The 22,100-nt window shown below is 42.8% G+C and overlaps 1 protein-coding gene across 1 annotated transcript in view; it reads right to left on the bottom strand.

The window, feature by feature from the left end:
* The window catches only part of Tbc1d8 (TBC1 domain family member 8), a 107,891-nt gene that overhangs the window by 52,666 nt on the left and 33,125 nt on the right, over nt 1-22,100 (bottom strand). Inside the window, exon 2 of the mRNA XM_008845880.3 lies at nt 11,506-11,616. Coding sequence (XP_008844102.1) covers nt 11,506-11,616 — 111 coding nt within the window. The remainder of the gene's footprint in view (nt 1-11,505; nt 11,617-22,100) is intronic.

Consider the following 22,100-nt stretch of genomic DNA (forward strand, 5'->3'; position numbering starts at 1 on the left):
CCATTTTCCAAAATAATTAAAGACCAGTGGAAAAATCAGAACTATAAATTCAGTTTTGGGAACCTAACCTGAGACCACAGAACAAACAACAGTGACAAGTTGTGAATAACCAGTTCTACACTGGAACAACCAGAGGCAGCTAGCTGAGGACAGTTTCGAAGGCCTAGCATGTGTTAGGTTTGCTATATACTCAAAACCATGTCAAAACACTATCACAAGGTAGGTAGTGTTATTCCATTTTCTATGAAAGAAGTAAAAAAGTACGAAAAAAAGCCAACCCTACAGCACATTCATGTGACTCTGGGGGCCCTGGTCTCCTGAGATGTCACGGTGGATGGAAGCAGCTGAGTCATACTGAAACACACACAACAGTTATTCTCTTAGATTTTCCTCAGGGATCTTCTCAGGAAATACAACAAGCATCTCATTGTCTATACCTTTGGCTTCTGCACAAACGCAGTCATAAATAACCTGATCTAAGCTTCAGTTTTAGAAAAGCAACTGTTTCTCTCTACTTAATAAACACTCAACTGGATTCATTGCCTTTCCTAGCCACCTAAATCTCAATGTACCACAAAATGGCAATTCTGTGTGCATAGTTCTGATCTGGTCCTTTGAAATAGCAATAGATTCCTCTGCTCACCACACACTAACCATCTACTGTCCAAAGCCATACAGATACAGAGGGGCTTGAAAAACTGGCCTCCATGGGCAACATCACCACTGTCGCTCACACACACCCCATGAAGAATGACACAGGTACAAAGCATCCAAGCAAAAATTACAAACAGGGATGGGGGAGTAGAGTGCCTAGCTAGCATGCATGAGGCCCTGGGTTTGAACCCCAGCACAACATAAACTAAGCATGGTGGTGCATACCGGGAATCCTAGCACTTAGGAGGTAATGCAGGAGGATCAGCTTGAAGGTTACCCTTGATTACATAGTGAGCTCCAAGCCAGCCTGAGTTATAAGAGGCTTGTTTAAAAAACAAAAACAAAAAACACCTAAAACCTAACAAACAAAAACAATGAGAAAAAGGCAGGGTTGGGGGGAAAAATATTATTTTTAGAAATCTGACATTCTGGATACCACCAGACCTAAACCTGTAAATCTAAAGCAATTCCCTTCACAAGAATATCATTGTGATTTTGTGGATTCTTACTTATATTATTGTATTTCAAGTATTTCTTTATACATAATTTTCTTGTCCTTTTCCCTCAAAAAAAGAATTACTATTTACAATATATAAAGTAAGACAAAGTCATTCTCAAACACTGAAAGGAAAACAGAATTTTAACATATAATTAAGATAAACCATCACTGAACAGTAACACCAGATGCATATCTCAGAGAGAGAAACAGGAATAGAAGATGGAGAAAAGGCCTAGAAGCAAATAAAAACAAACCAATCAGAAACAGAACCTGAAATGGCAAGGCAACAGAACCAGCAGAGGGCAGAAACAGCTATGAGAAACACACTCTCGGGGCCAGAGAGACAGCTCAGTGAGCGGTTAAGAGCACTGGCTGCTCTTGCAGAGGACCTAGGTTCTGTTCCCAGCACCCACATGACAGCTAACAACTGTCTGTAACTCCAGTTCCAGGGGATCCAATGCCCTCTTCTGGCCTCCATGGGTATAGTATTCATGTGGTACACTTACATACATGCTGGCAAAACACTCATACACATAAAATAAAAGTAAATTAATTTTTTCAAGAAAAAGAAATACACTCCAGATGTTCAAAAGATAGAGAAGGGCCTCAGGACCTGGTGATTCTGTGTAAATTTTTTAAATGACAAATATACTGGATGGAATTAAAGGTAAATAAACGTTATAGGAAAAAAAAGATTAAGGAAGCTGAAAGCACAGTTAAAATATATCTAAGATACTATGTGAAAGCTATTACGCTGTGAAAGCTATCACGTTACCTCCCCCCTCAGCCAATCCTAGCCTCACTAAGGGGAAGACACGCAAGCAATACACACATGGAGGACAAATTATGCATGCAAACCTACTTAAATATTCTTCCTTAAAAAAAAAAAAGTTGAACTTAAATTACAATTTCATGAGTTTCCAGTTTTTAGGAAATAGGAAGATTAGAACACTGAGCTAACATTTGAGTAAGGAAACAGACAAGTACAACAGGCATCCTCTAGGGGCCCAATCTCGTCATCCAGTCGGTAATTCCTCAAAAGGCACAGGGGAAAGGGGAAAGGATGGGGTCTTCCTTGACTGGGAAGGATTTGAGAAAAGCAAGCAAAACATCAGATGTGGTTCTTAGACACAGATGGAACCAGCCAGACCTGTGAAGTAAGCAGGAAGCCCAAGACTCAGCTGAGTTCAAGTGCCAACAGAGTCCAGTTAACTTTTATTTTGGTGTCAACACTATAGAGAATGGCCAAACTTTTCGAGATGTTTATTCAAATTTATAGGGGGGAAATATCACAATTTCTAGAATCTTTTTTAAACTACTTCAGGTTAGGAAAAAGAAAACTTAAAACAAAAGCACTCTAGGTAAAACCTAGATACTGACACATGTGAGGAGCCAGCAGGATTTCATTACAGTCCTCATGACTTGACACCCTTTTAAAACCTTTATAGACAGGAACCCATGCATGGTACTGTAAACCTGATTAAAAAAAAAAAACAAAAAACATATGGCTAGAAAGTCACAGGCCCTATCAGGGAACTTACTACTGTTGTTTGGTTACAATGACAGCTTCAAATTGTCTGCTAAACATCTATGCTTAAACAATGCTATTCGCAGCCTCCATGAGAGAAGCATCTCTTTGCAGTACATGGCAGTGAATACAGAGCTCAAGGTGCTGAACAGGATGTGTACACCCCTTCTAAGGCTTAGGGAACATCACTGAAGAGTGGGTGGAAAGCATGTTAGAGTCAGAGAAGGGCTGAGAAGTCCCTTCTGGGTAACACAGCCACTGCAATCTTGAACTCAAAGTAACTGCAGTTCCTTGTACTGGGCCTATGCAAGACTGGCCCTCTCAAGAATCAGTTCCAGGTGGGGAGGGGCTCATGGAGCCCTTCCCCTCCCTGCTGAACCACTTGCTTCTGAAAGATTCTTTGAGAAGGGGAATCACTGTCTTCAGTTGTATACTCATTGATGAGCCCACGAAGCTCCAATGGATCATTCCACCCCATGGCCAGATAGCCCTGGTTCAACTCAGTGGCTGACAAAACAAAAAAATATTAATGTGGGAAAGAGATTCATAGGGAGGAAGGCGGTGTTGACAGGAGTGGGAGATGAGAGTAATTAGAATGCATTTTATACATATGTGAAAATGTCAAAGAACCATTTTATTAATATTTTATTTATTTATTTATTTTATGTGTATGAATGTATTGCCTGCATGTGTGTAAGTGTACCCAGGCCATGCAATGCTGTGGAGGTCAGAAGGCTTTAGATTCCCATGGAACTGGAGTTAAGGATAATTGTTATCTGCCGTGTGGGTGCTGAAAATCAAACCCAGGTCCTCTGCAAGAACAGCCAGTGCTCTTAACTGCTGAGTCATCTCTCTATCCCCCATATTTAATTTTTTAAAACCTTTATAATGGAAAAAATTACAAACTTCTTCTTAGAAAATAAGGCAAAAACAGGGACATGTGACCCCCATCTATGAGGAATGTAAATTCACAGGATGAAAAAACAGGACAGAAAATTTCAGATTCATTGTATGTTTCCTTATTAATACAGGTTGAACATTTCTAATTCAAAAAATCTAAAATCTCCCCAAATCTAAAGCTTTTGGGTCACCAACATGATGCCACAAGTAGGAAATGTCACACAGTGAAACTTGGTTTTATATACAAAATTACTTTAAAAGACTGTATAATTAATTACCTTTGGGCTATAGCTACTTATAAGGTATGTATGAAACAAAAAAATTCCTTGTCTAGACATGGGTTCCATTCCCAAAATATTTCATTATGCATATACAAATATTCCAAAATCAAAAAAAAAAAATCTGAAACATCTTGGATCCAAGCATTTAGATCAAGAGATACTCAGCCTGTAATCTTTAAGGAGGACTGTTCCCAGCTCCAGGCAATTCAGATATATTAGGTTCTAACTTATGGCACAGAAGCCAGAGAAAGAGTCACCTTAATTCAAGTACTCTGGGACATCACTGACTCCAGCAGGACACACACAACCAAGGAAAAAAAGTCCTTAAGGGCAGCACACAGCACAAGAAGCCACCACATCTTCTCCTACACCGTCCTTTTCTCATCACTAAGGAATTACTTAATAGTTGTCAGATTATCTTTCTGGAACCATTGTGCCTCAATATCTCTTCATCTACTGAAAACAAAAAAGAATGAAACTAAATCTTGCTAAGGACCCCCTCCCGTATGTCTCCTCTGTTGACAACTTGTGACCTACACTGGAAGTCAAGCAATCTTTGATTTCGGGATTGAGTTTTTATTTGGTTGGTTGGTTGTTCTCCTTATGTGGTCAGGCTAGTCTCAAATTCATGAACTCAGGTGATCCTCCTGCCTCAGCCTCTTGAGTAGCTGGGACTACAGACATATACCAACACATTGGGCTCTAAAGATAATTTTTAACATTACTTTTGACCTCAAAATGTCCTAGATCTACAAGTTGATCTCAGCATTCATTTGCTTTTAACTCATTAACAACAATCATCACAGAAGGAAGAATTCTTCCTTCAATGAATGCTATTATTTGTACATAAGCAAAATTACTTTTAAAAAAGAGCCTGGTGAAAATATCTCCATGACAGGAAAAAAAAGTTCACTGGCACCCCTCTTCCACTGAACCTGGTGTGGAAAATTCCAGTCAAAGTTGTTTCAAGGAAATGCCTAGCTACTGAAAACAAGTGTAACAACTCGTACTGCCTGACCTCAGAGTGTGAACCCAAAAAGCTCCCACTTTCCTCCCTCTGGGCTACCTTCTAGATGTTCCTTGAAGCACCCTGTGTGTCCTATGCTCAAAGAACGAGCTGGCACGTCCTTTGCCACCTTGGCATGGAGCTCAGGAAAATGCTAATCTGGCCCACCCGGGAACATTTCCTCCCTTAATAAAATCCACTATGCAAAGACAAAGCAAACAGTGAGGCAGAATGCAAGAAAGCAAAACACCAGCCACAGTCAAGGGCACGGATAAGGGACCGTGCGTCAGAAAGAACAGTCTGAAAGTACATTCTGTCAGCGCCTACGGCTAAGCTGCCCACATAGCACCCCGGCGCCTGGTGTGACCCTGGCAAGTGGTCGGCTTCCTGTGCTTCAGATCTTCCCTATCCAAAGTCGGGTTTGTTACCTTTAGCTTGCTGTTGAGAGAAAGAGGGTGAACTAGCAAGGTATGGGAAAGTTATTTTAAAGCTGGAAAGGATTAACTCTTGCAATTCTCAACTTTTAATAACATACACCATGTTCTGATTAGCAATTGTGTCTACATTTTTTAAATGATCTTTGGAGTTTCAAAATGATTTCTGTTTTCATCTTCCAAATCTAAAATATTAAGAGTTGTTGCTGCTTTCAAACAGTATTTGCAGGGGACAGGCTGAAGGACCTCCCAAAGATAACAGAATCTAAAGACGCTTATGTAAAATGGTGTGATATTTGTATGTAACTTCTACAATCCTCCCATATACTTTTAATCATCTCTAGATTCCTTATAGTGCCTAGCACAAAGTGATACATAATTAGTTGTCATGCCATATTGTTTATGGAATACCAACAGTCTGTACATGTTCAGTACATATAACAGTTTTTGTCTGATAGTTTTTTTAAATAATTTATTGAGAATTTCATACATGGATAAAAGGTGTTTTGGTCAAATCCATGCCCACTCCCTCCCCTCCAACTCCTCCCATACTGCCCCATCACTTTTTTTCTGATAACTTCATGTACTCTTTCTTCTTTTTTTTTTTTAAATGGGGCTTTTTGCTACTCTAACATTCCCCCCTCGGAAGAGGTAACCCTAAAATCTTTTAAGGATTAGATTTAAGCTCCCAAATACTTTCAACATTTTTGGCCTTTGGAACAGAGACTGTTGCTAAGCTTTGCCTGATAGTTCTAAGCCATGGTTGGTTGCATGTGCAGATATTGAGCCTGCAGATAGTGAGGCTTGTTGTGCATACACCCTCCCAGTGAGCATGCCTCTGCTCACTCAGGGAGCATCCAGACTCTCCTTGCACATCCTGCACAAGCCCATGGAAACCATGCTCTTGATCCTCCCAGCTACACTGGGGCTCCTTCCTTCTCTCCATTCCACTCAATCCATGGGACAGACCTTGCTAGCAAGGGGAAAGTTGTACTCAGGCTACCAGGAACATCAGGCTGGTGAAAGTTCAAATTCAGGTCTGTGAAGACATGATCATTGCTAGAGTCCCTCCATACAAGCCTGACATGTTCCTAAAAGGACAGCCACTCTGGCCACCTCTGTGGCCTTATGAAGTCTTCTTCCAGGAACCAGAAGACATCCCTACCAAGCCTCAACTAACAATAAAAGGAGTCAAATGACTGTATAAGCAACTTGGTCTCAGATGATTCTAGCCAGATAACTCTAAGTCCTGCCACTCTTGTCTATGTTTCTTCTGCTTCCTAGAAATCAGATAAGGACAACAATCCATTCTGTGTACAGGGCCATGGTGAAGAGTAAGATGTGTGTTTCAACAATGCATCAATCTAAGGACCGCTGACCAAAACCATCAGGACATAACTACATCTAACATGGGAATAAGAACAGCCAGTACAGAGCCCAGCATGGCTGGATAGCTGGACTTCTGAAGTGCAGAACAAGACCATGTCTGGTGGAGACCACCACACATTGTAATGACAGGGAAGCCTCATCCTTCCAGGGCCCCAGAGCTTGTCACAGTGCAGTAGTCCACTCAGCGCCCCACCCCTCAAAAAAGAAAAAGACATGAAAATTGAAGAGGGGTTAGGAAAAGGAAAGAGATTAACAGTATTGGGAAAAAGGCAAGAGAGGGCAGCATAGTGTGAACATGTCTGAAACACATTATGTACATATATGAAGACAGCAGAGATGTGGGGTGACTCCTACCTCATTTCTGGGAGTTCCTAGAAGCCAATCTAAAGAGGAGACAAAAACCTAAATATTCACATCCAAAGCTCCAAATCCAGAGGGAGACCCAGTCTTTCACTTGAGGTAGAGTGCACCCCAGAATAGCTATGAGGAAAGATGAGTATCCTACTGTCTCACCCCGCCCCCAATCTAGTCCTCTCTGTTCTACTCCCCCAAAACAAGCAAAAAGATCCACTATGCTATGCCAACAAAGCATCTGAGGTCATGGTCCCTAAGCACCAGCAAAAGAAAGAGCAAGGCAGCAAGCACACGAACATTCAGCAGCAAAGAAAGTAGACAAGTGCAGACAGAAGGGTCCAGAGCAGAAGGAGATGCTCATGGACACTTCATGCTCCAAGTACAGAGAGCAGGAGTTCAATACAAGCACTCTCAGAGGAGATGAAGAGGTGAAAAGGAGACTGGAGACAACTGCTGATCAAAACACAACACGAGAAACTAGTAAGTTAGGGGTTGGAGATGGCACAGCAGTTAAGAGCACTGGCTGCTCTTGCAGAAGACTCGGGTTCAAATCCCAGCACCCACATGGCGGTTAACAACCATCCATAACTCCGGTTCCAGGGGATCTGATATCCTCTTCGGTCCTCTGTGGCCATTGCAGGACACAGGTGCACTTGCATACATGCACGAAATACACACACACACACACACACACACACACACACACAATTTTAAAAAGGCAAAAGAAACTACATTAAAAGTAGAATGGTTCAGAATATACTATTGAAGATTAAATTATTATTTCAAGGAAGAATTTTGAATAGAATGGAGAGCAGAGATTTAAAAAAGATAAAAAAATGCCAAAATGAAGTACAAACAATAGCTATCCAATATAAAATGTCTTTAAAGGGAAGGATGCAATAAATGTCAGGTAAAATAAAATTTAAAATATTATTTATATGAAGAATGACACAGAAGTTATCCTGCAACAATTAAAGAGATCACTAGTTGAAAGAACACACCATGTTCCAAAAAGCGGCCTTCTTAGAGTAACAGCTTTAGTCGCTATTCTCCGTCAGTGACACAGACTTGCATTATGAAAAGCATATAATCCACAAGTAGGGAGGGAGCAATAAGATGAACCTGAAGTCCAGGTTATCATATCAAATACTAAAAGACCCCGAGGCTAACTCCAAGCTCTAGACTGTGGTCTATGACTATGATACCCAGTCAAAGTATCCCAGATTCAAAAACCAAAGGCAGACATGTGCAAATGTGAATATATTCACAGAAGAGGACACCCATGAGACAGTATTCAGAAGAAAGTAGAAATTCAGTCAATTAAGAAATGAACCAAAATAAAAGATTCCAGGCTTGGAAAAAATCATGAGTAGAAGAAGTGTTCAACAAACATGAAGAACTGAGCCAAACAATAATGGAAAACGGGCTGGGGAGGTGGCTCAGCAAAGTGCTTGCTACACAACCATGAGGACCTGAGTTCAGATCATTGGCATCCAAGTACAAGCTGGGCACAGCAGCACATCTGTAACCTCAGCACTGGGTAGGACAGAGACAGGCAGATACCTAGGGCTTGATGGCCAACCAGTTTAACCCACTCCACAAGCTCCAGGTTCAGTGAGAGACAGTGTCTCAAAAAAAATATATGGTGGAGAGTGACAGAAGACACCTGACATCAACCTCTAGCCTACAAAAAAAGTGTGCAAACACATACACCAAATAATAACCATAATGGAAAATACAGTTGCATGGCTCAGTGGGAATTACAACATAAAACTAACAGCTCTTTTAAAAAAGGGAAATAGAGGAGAGACCAAGAATGCTGCATTCTTGTCCTATAGGGCGGGGCATCAGAGAACATTGGCAGAACGGAAACAGTTTTTAATAACTGCAATTCTAACCTTGTAATATTTGCAAAAGTCCCTACCTTAACCTCACTTGAACTTTCTAGATAAATAATCTCTCTTGTGATAAAGAAACATGTATTTGAAGTTTTAACAAAGTTTCTAGTTTCACTTTGGTTTCTTTCCTTCTATTGAAACGAAATACTTTCATTATAAAGCTGCATTGTCACACAAGTCAGATTTTATAACAGCCCATCTGTCCACCTCTGTAACTGACCTTGTCTGACCCACTAAAAAGCTGTCCAAACTGGGGGGCTGGAGAGATGGCTCAGTGGTTAAGAACACTGTTCTTGCAGATGACCTGGGTTCGAGTCCCAGCACCCACATTGGGGCTACAAACCGTCCTTAACTCCAGTTCCAGGGGAATCCGAAGCCTTCTTCTGATGTCCACAACATTGCACAACATGGGTGCACTCACATACATGCAGGCAATACACTTATACACATAAAATAAAAATAACAAAAAATATTTAAAAAAGAAAAAGCTGTCCAAAATGATGTTCACCTAGTGTAAGTATAAGTTCCTTAGAGTGGCTGGAGTTTGGGACAACAGATTTCTTTGTACTTTTCAATGTTGATTTCTTTACAAAGAACATAGATCACTTTTTACATTTTTTATTGTTTGAAAATTTTTATACATGCAAATAATGTGTTTTGATCAAATCTGCCCTCCATTCTGAAGAATAGGAGATAATTCTAAATTGGGCAGATAGAAAAGAAAGCCCCAGACTAGATTCAGCTGGGTTCCAATTACTTTGACTTTCATCACTTTCATCCAAGATGGCCCACTTTCAGGTTCTTATCCAAAGACAGCCCTTTTGGTGGGCTTCCCACCCTTCCCTGTCAGTAGACTCCCTCTAGCAGGAATTTCACTCTTCCTGGCCTTGCTTTACCCAGTCAGGTTCCTGCTTTCATATGAGTGGACCAACCAGCCACATGCACCCTACCCTGTTGAATCCAAAGGTGGAAAGGAGAGCCCAGTCCTGTCCCACCCACCCCCACCCTATAAAATATAAAAGCCTAGACTCTCCTAGGGGGTAGGCAATGCTCCAGTGCTGGACCCCTCTGCTTTCAGGGAATCTGTCTCTTTATGTGCTGTGTTGAGTGTTATTTTTGCTTCACTAAGCCTCAGCTGTGTGCTGTAACTATAAACTTGTCTTGTAATTTTTTTACCTGGCAAAGAAACAGAGCCAAGAAAAGACCCTCGGCAGTGCCAACCCCTGCCGTCCCTTCTCTTTATCCCTACCACCTGTGCCTCCTAACTTCATGGGATTTTTTTTTTTTAAATCCCATGAAGTCCCTTTGTGCTACGTGTATGTGTATGGTTTAGGACCATCTCCTGGAACCTGGGCAGCCTCTCATGAGCTGCATCCCTGAAGAGAACTGACTGTCCCTCCTCCAGCAGCCATCCATTGCCAATAGCTCCTCAGTGAGGAGTGGAGCTCCATGAACCCTTCCCAGGTCCACACTGGGACTTTGGCTGCTTGATCTTGTGCAGGTCTTATGCATGCAGTCGCAGCTTCTGTGACATAAATCACTTTAAAAAATCATTCCAAATAAATACAGAGTTATCTGCCCTAGTTTATAAAATAAAACAGCGTAGAAAAGAGCACACTAAGATATTAGCAGTGGTTAGAACTAGGCAGCAGATGGGAAAGAGAAGTTTATTCATACTTTCGTCATTTTTCCAACGAAAAAGTTCAGTGTGGTTAGCACAGGAGGTGATGTGCAAAGTTTACAGTACCAAATACAGTGTTAAGAGAAAAGCAAAGCTAAACGATGTATGGTTACACACATATAGGTACACAGAAGATCAACACTGGATTAGATGAAGGGTTTCAGATGATAATAAGGCATATTACTTGTATAGAAAATATACTATTTTGTTTAGAACAGAAAATAGTTCTTGGGCTATGAAGGATCCATCCTGGAGGAACTTAGGGGCTCAATGGAACACCAGGGGGTGCCTATTGGAGGAACAGAACCTCAGGTAGAAAAGTGGGTGATTTCTAAACTCCCTCAGCAACTTGTAGCCCAACAACTCATTCTCTTGATGCATATGTGGAACAAGGAGTGAACACTGTCCAAGTCAGATACAGTCCTAAGACTTTGTCCCCTTATCAATACAGCGGGTGTACACACTTGTGGGCACACTTAAGTCAGAATCAAGATTACAAAGAAAATGGCTCAATTCGTATGCATCAACATGAGTGCTCTCAGACAGGACTCGAAAGCCTGGCATGCCCAAGTTCTCGGCCTTTATGTGATTTTGATGGTTAAAAGGGAGACAAAGAAGTAGAGGAGGAGAAAAAACAGGAGATGGAAGAGGAGGAGGAAGTGAAAGTGGAGAGGGTAATGGGAAGGGGGAGGAGGTAACTGAAGGAAAACAGAGGGAAGAGAACTTCTGAAGCAGACAGGGTTCCAGAGGGGTTACCTTTCAAACTTCACCGACATGCAGACACTTGGCATGCTTCCACTATAAGGTTTGGAACATTCCAACTGGAAAAGACTCACCAGTAGCTATGGCCCAGTAAACGTCTGATCCATTCAGTAACTCACCACATGCTATGGGAGAATACACCTGGGACCCAGGAACTTGAAGCAGAATTCGAAACGGGGCAACCCGTGCACTGGAATCCAGTACTGCATCCAGGGCACCCACTAGGCGACCTTCAAAGGGAGAGAGGAGAAAGTGTATTTGTGAGCCCAGGATAGGCCAAACCAGGTCAGGCAGGGGACACATACCAGCCCACTCCCATGCATCCTTCATCACACAAGAGATGAGCTCCATCCATTTCCTATAGGCATCCAGTTCTGATTCACTGGTTCAGTCAGTAAAAGAAGAGTGGGCCTCAGATCAGTTAGTCACCTAAGCCAACTAAGGCAACACAGCCTAGAAAATAAGAGTGGTGTTTCTGGAGTCAGATTTTTTCTGATCTGAACCCTGCTTCCACCATTTTCAAGCTCTGTGACTTTAGGTAACTTTTGTGCAACAATATTCCTTGTTTGTAAAATAAAATAACCATAGTATACTACCTCTTTTTTTTTTTTTTAATCTTTTTGAGACAGGGTCTCCCCATAGTCCCAGCTGGCCTGGAACTTGCTATGTAGAGCAGGCTGGCCTCGAACTCACAGAGATCCGCCTGCCTCTGCCTCCCTACCTCTTAAGGGCAATTGTTAAGAGTTAAACAAGTTACCATATCTATTACTTGAAGTACTGCCTGACCCATAAAAAGTACTGTGTTGCCCTTACTATTTTATCATGATCCTCACCCCAAATATGGAATGGTATCTCTGCCCACTCTAGAAAGGACTATGAGAAGCAACTAAGAAAACCCATCAAAGTCCTTCAAAGACTCTAAAGCATCTATATCATGGGAAGGAAGGACTGGCTTTCTGCTCTGAGGAACAGCACCCAGAACTGAGGGCAGTCAAACAAACACATCTGTTCTTGCCTGAAAGATTAAGACCCTCACCTTTCTTTACCCACTTCCTAATGAGTGGGCCCTGAATAGGGGTCCAAGATTCCCAGGCAAGTAATGTGTATTTTCCTGTTTAACAACCTCAAAGGTGAAGAAAAATTGCATCATTAGAGAAAAAGTTACTGATCTAACAAGCCCATCTTCCCCAAATACTGAACAACAGCATTTTCTTATATAACTGCAGGACAACCATCAAATTTTAAAAACTAATGTGGACACATTCCTTATGCTGACAAAATGTTCTTCAAGTCCTACCGTGGAGTAGACCCTGACGAGCCCATCTTAAGTCAAAAATGCATTGACTGACTACATGTAACCAAACTACAGAGTATCCGACTCAGCAGCATAGCAACTGTAGGTGCCACCTGTTTCCTCTGGGAGACACAACCCTGGGACTGGCTGGAAGCTGGAAGCCAGCTACCACTGCCCAGAATCATAAAAGGATTATAGCACCTATCTAGAAAAATAGCCAAATTCCAAGTAGTTTCTACTGAATGCAGAACACCTTTACACCATTACAGTTTTTTTTTAATCTCAAGTCTAGTCCTTGGAAGTGGAGACCCATCTGCACTATCCTTCTCTGCAATGCTTCAGTGCAGTCACACACTGTTTTAGCTGTTGTGTTTCTTTGCTCTGTGGCATCTAGGAACATCTTGACTTTGTAAAAAGAAAAAAACATTAAATATTAGCCTTTTTTTTTTCAAACCCTGTAAAACTTGGTTTATGATGAGGAATTCTAATCTTTTAATCTCTCCCATACCCTGCAAGACTTTTAAGGAAAGGTCCTGATGCAGTCCCAAACCTGATGGCCTGAGGCAATACCTGCCCACACCACTCCCACTCCCTTTGCAATGATTCTTTTAAATTAGCCAACCAGAAAAGACTGGGGTTGAACCCCAGTCAATGGAGAAAAGACACTCTTGCTTGCTGGATCTGAATGACCACATAATACACCCTTTTGCAAAAATAAAATCTGCCTTGCCAAGTTATTTTCACTTTCTTCTCGTGTTCTTTCTGAGGTATTGGTGGGGTCCTTGGATCTCAGATTTTACTTCAAACAACTCTTGTGGCCTTGACATTTTTGGATATCACAGGACAGTTTTTGGTAGCATGTCCCACAGTTTTGGTTTGTCTGATGTTGACTCACAATTAGATTCAGGCTATCAGTCTGTGGAGTAACCACAGTGACAAGGGTCCTTTCCATAACACACTCTCAGATAAACGATTTTATTTGTTCCTGGTGATGTTTGCTTAGTTACATGATTAAGACTGGTTGTTTGGGGCTCAAGAGATGAGAGATGGCTCAGCAGCTTGCTGCTCTATCATGAGGACCTGAGTCTGAGTCTGTGGCAGCTCATACATGCCTGTAACTCCAGCTCCAAGGGATATGACACCCTCTTTTGGCCTCCATGGGTACACACACACACACACACACACGCTTACTTAAATGGCTGCAGCTTCTGCACTATAAAGTTATTCCTTTTCATAATCAAGACCCATCCTGTGGCAAAACTGTTAATTTCCTACTCCTCAAATACTCAGTTTATTCACTTATGATTATACCATCATATTTCCCAGTTGTATCCACTGGGTTATAATCCATTACTATCATTATTTACTTGGATGCTAAAAAGGCATAAGGGGTGTATAGCAAGCATTCCTCTAGCCACTCAGAATCCATGCCTCCTTCCTGGTTTGCTCCCACATTCCAGATGAGTGCAGGAGCTCTCTGATGGAGTGGGGCTTCCCCCTAGTACAGAATTTAATCAGTAATTGTTGGGGGTGAGGGCTAAAGATGTATTTACCAAAGACTAATGAAATGATGCAAAGCAAAGATGAGGGAGTAATAGAGAAGCTGATGAAGGAAGATGTGCTGGATAGCTTCAGTGTCAACTTGACTCACCTGGGTTGAGGGAGCCTCAACTGGGGAATTTCCTCCATTGGACTGTCTGTGGCCTGTGGCCTGTGGGGCATCTTCTTGATTGTTGAGTGATGTGGGAGGGCCCAGCCCACTGTGGGTGGTGCCACCCTTGGGACGGTGGGCCTGTGTTGCATTAAGAAAGCAGGCTGAGCAGGGGCCAGAGGAGCAAGCCAGTAAGCAGTGTTCCTCCATAGCCTGTGCTCCAGCTCCTGCCTCCAGGTTCCTGCCCTGAGTTCCTACCTTGGGCTCCCTGATAAACTGTGACCTGGGAGATGTAAGTCGAATAAACCCTCTCCTCCTCAAGTTGGTATTGGTCAGAGTGTTTTGTCACAGCAATAGAGAAACAAGCTAGAACAGAAGACAAGCTAAATGTCCCCACCCATCCCCACATGCACATACTCTTGGCACTTCAAAGTAAGATGTCTGCTATGGAACTCACAGTGAGTTAGCAGTGCTAGAGATTGAACCACGTACTTCATGCATGCTAGACAGGCACTTACTACTGAACTACTCCCCCCAGCCTCCTGAGGAACTCTAGGAACCATGGAAATAAGGAAGCAAGGGAGGTGTGCAGCCACACAAGACCAGGGACTTTTGACTGGAAACTGTGTTATTTCCCTCTACAAGATTCAGGTGCTTTTGAAGGGTCAGGATGTCTTATGTCAGCCCAGCCTCTTCAACTAGTGGGATGATGGGGTGGGTGGCAAGCAGAAAGTTACAAGGGGACTTCCACTTTCAGGTCCTCCACGCAAACACCTTGGAAGTCGTCCCACACAAGAAAAAAGCTGAGCCGCCTGAGAATTAGGGACTTTTCTTGGAGTCAAAGAACTGAGCTCATAGGTCAAACCATAACTTCAAAATCCAGAGACAGCCAGCAGAATCCAGAGTCTTAGTTGGGGTAGACTTCCTGGTACTGAAACCATAAATTATAGGAATATGCTGGTAAGCTGCTGGGTTATGAGTATGGACTAAGTGCATGAGAGTAAGAAAGTCCCAAGACTATAGTCCTAAGGGAACCCCTAACTGCATGGACTTTAATGCCAGGAACATCACCAGGCTGGGGAAGAGAAGAGAAACCATTATGCAACATCCTCAGTATGCTCCTCAGCAAAGAGCTAGTCTTCCAGGGAGAAACTGCCAGAGCTTTATCCAAGCTAAGGAATGAGCACTGTCTGACTCCTATACTTCTCTGGCTTTACTGTTCCCAAAGGAGAGAGGTGAGAATGACCAGGAAACTGGTCATTCACTGGTATGGACTTGTGAAGGTCACAGGTCCATTGTTATGACTTATAGAACCCATACCTTCCCAATACCAAACCAACACCCCAGAAGTTTCTAGTATAATGACCATGGATGAGGGTAAAGAGTTACAAGTCTCAGACTATCTGAGACATTTTTCATGAAGTGCAAAGACAAAAGGGAAGGTCAAAACAAAGACCTCTGAGAAATCTGAAAGCCCTGGAACCTACAGCTATAACCAACCTTAAGACATGGCCTAAGTCCTAGTGTGAATAACACAAATGCAACCAGAGAACTATTTCCTCAGTTCTACTATCTGATGAATTATAACTAGTCTTTTGCAGGCCCAGCTGATTTGGAACTCACTATGCAGACCAGGTTGGCCTCGATCTCATAGAGAGCCATCTTCCTCTGCCTCCCAAGTGATGGACACAAGAAATGAATCATCAAGGAAAAGGACAATGGAGATAGAGCCCGGGTTCTCACTGAAGTAAGAGTCAAACAGTGAGGCCTGAAAGTGGAATAATCAACAAAGTAACAAAGGAGTTGGAAATTCAAGTAAGAACTCATGTTTGATTGGCTGTACCTACAAACGGTTACCTTCATGGTTAGCCTTAGGTTTTACCTTGACAAAAGAATACCCACATAGCTAGCTTTACAGAAGTATTTCTGGACAAAATGCCAAAAGTATTTCTAGAAGAAACTGGCATTTGAATCAATGGACTGAGTAAGGAAGATCTCCCTCGATGTAGGAGGGCACCATCCAAGGGCCCAGCAGAACAAAAAGGCAGAGAAAAGGTGGGTTCTCTCTCTTCTAAGAGCCGGACCACCTCCTGCCGTCTTTGGAAACCAGAGCAACAGTCATCCCTCCAGCCCCCTGAAAAAATACATATTAGTATAAATTTAGGGTAGCCGAAGTGCAGTCTTCCTGAAGAGCACGTGGTGTACTGTGCGGCCTTCTGCCACTCCCTCACTGCTCCCTCACTGACTCTCCAAAGCAACTTCCAATCCTGCAAGGTCCATTCACTGTTAGTTCCCCATGTAGATACAGCATTTATCACGTTTATTTTCACTGTGTCTTTTTCAATGTTCAGATGTGTTTAAGATATATAGATACCATTGGTTATAGTTGCATAGTCTCAGAGCAATAAGCTGCACCATGTAGTGTATAGAGGCAATATCATGTCGGTGTGTATATAAGTATACTCTGACATTGACGTAATTAACATATTTCTTAGAACATATCCCCATCATTATGTAACTGTGAATGTGTGTTCATATATCCTATTGGTTTTGTCTCTGGAGACCACTGACTAACACAGTGACATAGATTCATCTCACTGTGCATAGTGGCACACTCAAGCTTGTAATCCCAGCATGTTGAAGGCTGATGCAGGAGGATTACCACAGTTCAAGGCCATCCTGGGCTACACAGTGAGTTGTAGGCCATCTTAACCTATAATGTGAAAAAAACCCTAGATATTTGCACATATAAGTTAGTATACATACATGTATTCCCTTGCTCTGTTAGCTAAAGTATGTCGAGAAGCAATAAGCACAACCTCACTCCCAGATCTGGCTTCTACTACACTGTTATGGAACTCAGGGTCACAGTCTGTGCCTCAAGAAGCCAGTTTTGGGCACCTATCTTTAATAAGTCAATTAAAATAACCAAATTAATAGTAAAAAGCAGGAAAAAGATTTATTCAATGTGGCCACTTTGGGAAAATGGACTTGAGGGGTCACAGATCTCTTCATCCCTTTGTCCTTCTAATTGGCTTCTTGAAGGCAAGTAACCCAACCTAGCTTCTTGGGGCACAGACTACGACCCCTAAGTTCAGTAACAGAACCAAGGCCCCTTGGAGAGATGGTTCATTCTAGCACTGAAGCAAAGACAAGCAGGATAAGCTTGGAGCTTTCTGTAGTGCTGACAGTAGGACCTGATACACACACACACAGAGAGAGAGAGAGAGAGAGAGAGAGAGAGAGAGAGAGAGAGAGAGAGAGAGAGAGAATGGAAAGCAGAGTGAGTAATTTTATGGGAATGAACTTGACAAGCACGACCTCAGCCAGATGCTCAAGGTCAACATCAACAGCAGCATCATGCCATTAGTGTGCAGTTTTGACATGGTGGGGAAGAATAAGAATGACACTTCAGCTCTGTGGTCTCCTTCCCAAAGTCTACCTACTACGAGAAAAACAACAAATCCCAACTGAGAGACATTGTGTGAATACATGGTTAGTAATCTTCAGAGCTGTCAGGATCAACCACAGTCAGGAAAGTCTGAGGAACTGTCACAGCCCAGTTTAGATGACAACTAAATGTCATATGTTACCCTGAATGGGATCCTAGGGCAAAGGAAATCAAAGCAAATTTACTCTCACAGTTCTGTAAACCATGCCTCACATAGATCACACAGAGCTACGACCTAAGTATCAACAGGTGTGTTCCTTCTGGAGGCTCCAGGAGATAATCCATTTGCTGCCTTCTCCAGCCTCTGAGGCCACCCACTTCATTTGGCTCACGGCCCGTTGCTCCATCTTTGAACCCAGCAACATCAAACCATGTTCTCCCATACCAGCATCACTCTGAACCTCTCTTCAGAAACCTCCTGCAGTTATAATAACCCTTCTAAGGACCGAAGACTAGCTCAAAGGAGAGCACGTGCTCACCATGTGCAAGGCCCTGGTCTCTCCCCTAGCCCTGTACAAAACAATGTATAATTACACTGGGCCTCCTGCACAATCCAGGATAACTGCCAATTTAAGGTTGATTTTCAATCTTAATTCCCTTTACATATAACCTAACACAGCCAAATACTGGAGCCCATATTCTTCCTACTACTCTAATGCACCAATGTCAGTTCATAGATGCACCATACCAACAACACATCAATTACAGGAGAAACTAGGAGTGGGGTATTAAGAACTCTGAACTACCATGACAATCTTTCAGTAAATCCAGAACTGTTCTAAACATGAAAGGAGTCAGGCCAGTCAGTGCCCACTAATAGACAGGTTACAAACATAAACTGAGTCAAGGCCAGGGCAGGAACACTTAGCCAATGAGTATACCAGAGCACCCAGCATGGAACCATCACAGAGAAGATGCAAAGGAGAGAGGGTGGTGGGTGCTCTGAGCAGAGCTCTAGAGACAGATGGAACACTGCAAACAGAAACAAAAACTTGGAAAGGACAAATTCATTGGTTTTTATTGAACAGGTCAATGAAAAAAGACCACATAGTAAAAGAAAGTTCTCAAAGTTACGAGAAAGAGTTTTTCAAATTCCAAATTCAAAGACAAATACACACTCAGGAGGAGACTGAGGCAAGAGAATCTCAAGTGAGCTCAAGGCCAGCCTAGGCTACATAAGTAAAGCAAATCTAAGGTAAAGTTCTAGTACACAGTTCACGCATGGTGAGCAGTCTCATCCTTTTATAAGGCAAGCCAAAGATAACGCACTTGTCTTTGAGGCAATACTAGCAGGCTAATAAAATGCATATATAGTAACTTTAAAATACTGACATCCGACACACTGTGCGTGTTTCCCATCTAGTCCTCACAGGTACTTTTTATGGACAGGATGAAGCAGCACAGTGACAGGAATGCAGGATCTGCCCAGTCTTGGTTGCAAGACGCACATTCTCTTCATCCAGGCATGGACCGTTTAAAGACAGGGCAACGAAGCTGAGCATGCTGGCATACTTGTGCAGTACCAGCACTTAGGGAGTTGGAGGCAGGAGGATCCAGAGTTCAAGTCCAAACTGGAGCAACATGAGACTCTGTCTCAAAAAAAATACATACATAAAGGGGCTGGAGAGGTGGCTCAACAGTTAAGAGCACACACTGCTCTTGCAGAAGACCTGAGTTTAGTTCCCAGTACTCATAGAGGGTAGCTCACAACCACCTATCACTCCAGCTCCAGGGAGATCCAATGCCTCTGGCCTCTGTGGGTACCTACACTCATGTGCACATACACCCCCCCCAACCACACACACACATAAAAATAAAGCTGGGCATGATAGCACACACCTTTAATCCGAGAACTTGGAAGACAGAAGCAAGTGGATCTCTGTGAGATAGAGGTCAGCCTGGTCTACATAATGAGTTCCAGGACAGCCAGGGCTAAAGGAAAAATTTTCAAAATGAAATATTTGATAAATTTGGCTGTGAGGAAAAAATGCCTGCATGTAGGTAAGTGCACCTGTGTCCTGTGTCGTGCAATGCCTGCAGAGGACAGAAGAGGCTGTCAGATCCCCTGGAATTGGGTTACGTACAGTTGTTAGCTGCCACATAGGTGCTGGGATTCGAACCTAGGTCTTCTTCAAGAAAAGCCAGTGTTCTTAACCACTGAGCCATCTCTCCAGCCCCACAACAATTATTTTTAAAAGGGATCCATCACGGGGCTAAAAAGATAGCTCGGCGGTTAAGAACACTGGCTGCTCTTGCAGAGGACCTGGATTTGGTTCCCAGCACCCACATGGTGGCTAACAATCTTCCATAACTCCAGTTCCAGGGGAATCTGATGCCCTCTTCTGACCTCCTTGGGCATTGCAACAACACAGGTGCACTTACATACATGCAGGCAATACACTCATACACATAAAATAAAAATAATTAAAAATTTTTAAATGATTCATCACCCAAAAACTTACCCTTCCATCTACATTCAGTCTGACTTTTCCCTCAACATCCTGAACTAACATACTTCTCAGGGAACGTTTCCTCCTGGGGCCCAGGACACCTGATGGGGTATATTTTCATTTCCCCTCAGCAGAGGCTCCATATGGCTTGTCTGGCACTGCAGGAAAATCCTCCTGGCACCCCAGCGAGTAAAACACTACTATTTTTAGGCTCTTAAAATAACAACTCTGGCTGAGAGCGACATCGAGTGACAAGTTGTATAATGAAAGCCCAAACAGGGCTTATTAATAGCTTGCTCCTATGAGATGGTGCTATGATCCTTTGATCCTGGCTGGATTTGATGCTCATGGACATCAGGCTTGAGATGAAATGGCAGCACTGACATGGGACAAACTGGGACACTTGGGGAAACCTTTCCATGGGTTTGTGGATTCTGTGACCTTTGATGTTGGAGTTTGTACTTGCAAAGGCAGCTGTGGTATCATTCTCTGCTCTTACCAGAAATAGCTCTACTGTGAAATAAATCCAGGTTTTTTTATATTTTATTTTTATTATTTTTATTTTATGTGTATGAGTGTATTGCCTGCATGTATGTGAGTGCACCCATGTCATGCAATGCCACAGAGGTCAGAAGAGGGCTTCGGATTCCCCTGGAACTGGAGTTAAGGATGGTTTGTAGCTGCCATGTAGATGCTGGGAATCGAACCCGGGTCCTCTACAAGAGCAGTCAGTGCTCTTAACCACTGAGCCATCTCTCCAGCCCCTAAAACCCAGTTTTTTTAAGTGATAACACTTACTCCCCCCACAAAAAAGGCATGTTAATGAAACCTGAAGCCTTTTTTTCTCCTTTGCATTAAAGCAAGCAGGTCTTCTCTAATGGCTCTGGGCTCAACACCATCTGAGCAGTCCCATAACTAGGAATTCTATGCCTTCAGAGAAGGGATTCATATTATTATACACTGGCCATCAAAGCGTGCTCAGTTGGGAAGGAGCCAGTAAGGGCTGGATCTATCTTCACATCAGGCTGTTTGGTTTGGCTGTCAGTGCTGTGTTTCAGGGTAAGAAAAAGAAAATAAAAAACCAGATGACCAGAGGCAAGGGTACGTCAAAGGCAGAGCCCCCACCTAGGATGCTGGGCATTGAGGCACTGGGTTCAATGCCCAGCGTGCACACATATCACCAGAATAATGGGAAAAATTTTCAAGTCACAAATAACCCAAAAGATCCTATAGCCAAAAAAATGTCCTTTCTCATAACTAGTGGAAAGTATACTGGGGGAATTTGCTTTTTTAATATGGGGATTCTTTCTATTCCAAGTAATCCAAACACTAAACTTAATATTACTTTTCCTCAAAACATTTTATATAACTCAATTTCTCTTTTGGCGTGGATCCTTTACGATTCCTACAAATCTCCTCTCAACCAAGAGGTGCCAGCATTATGTTCAGGGAATACAGCAGACCATCAGGCAAAGCCACAGGGTGGTAACCACACCACACCTGATGCTCCAGTGACGGCCACCAGATAAGCTCATCTCTCATAACTAAGTGGACAATATGGGGATCATGTGTCTGTCACAGCTGTCAGACTGAGTCTGTATAATCTACAATGTGCACAGCAGACTGTATGCGCATGAGTGTACCAGAGAGCGGCAAGGCAGGGGCACTGCAAGGGTGTAGCCAGTCAACTGCTTGACATGCCCCAGAAGTGGGAAGGATGGCATCTATCCCACAGTCCTCACCATTCTCGGGAAATCAAGGGAGGATGGTGAAATGAATGCCAGCCTCTGTCAGCCGGCGCACACACTGCTTTTTTTTAGCCATGCATTTAAGAGGAAATAGAAGCTTTGGTGGTGGGGTGGGGAGGG

The sequence above is a fragment of the Nannospalax galili genome, unplaced genomic scaffold, assembly GCF_000622305.1.
Source record: "Nannospalax galili isolate Female #2095 unplaced genomic scaffold, S.galili_v1.0 scaffold182, whole genome shotgun sequence".
NCBI classification, from domain to species: Eukaryota; Metazoa; Chordata; class Mammalia; order Rodentia; family Spalacidae; genus Nannospalax; species Nannospalax galili.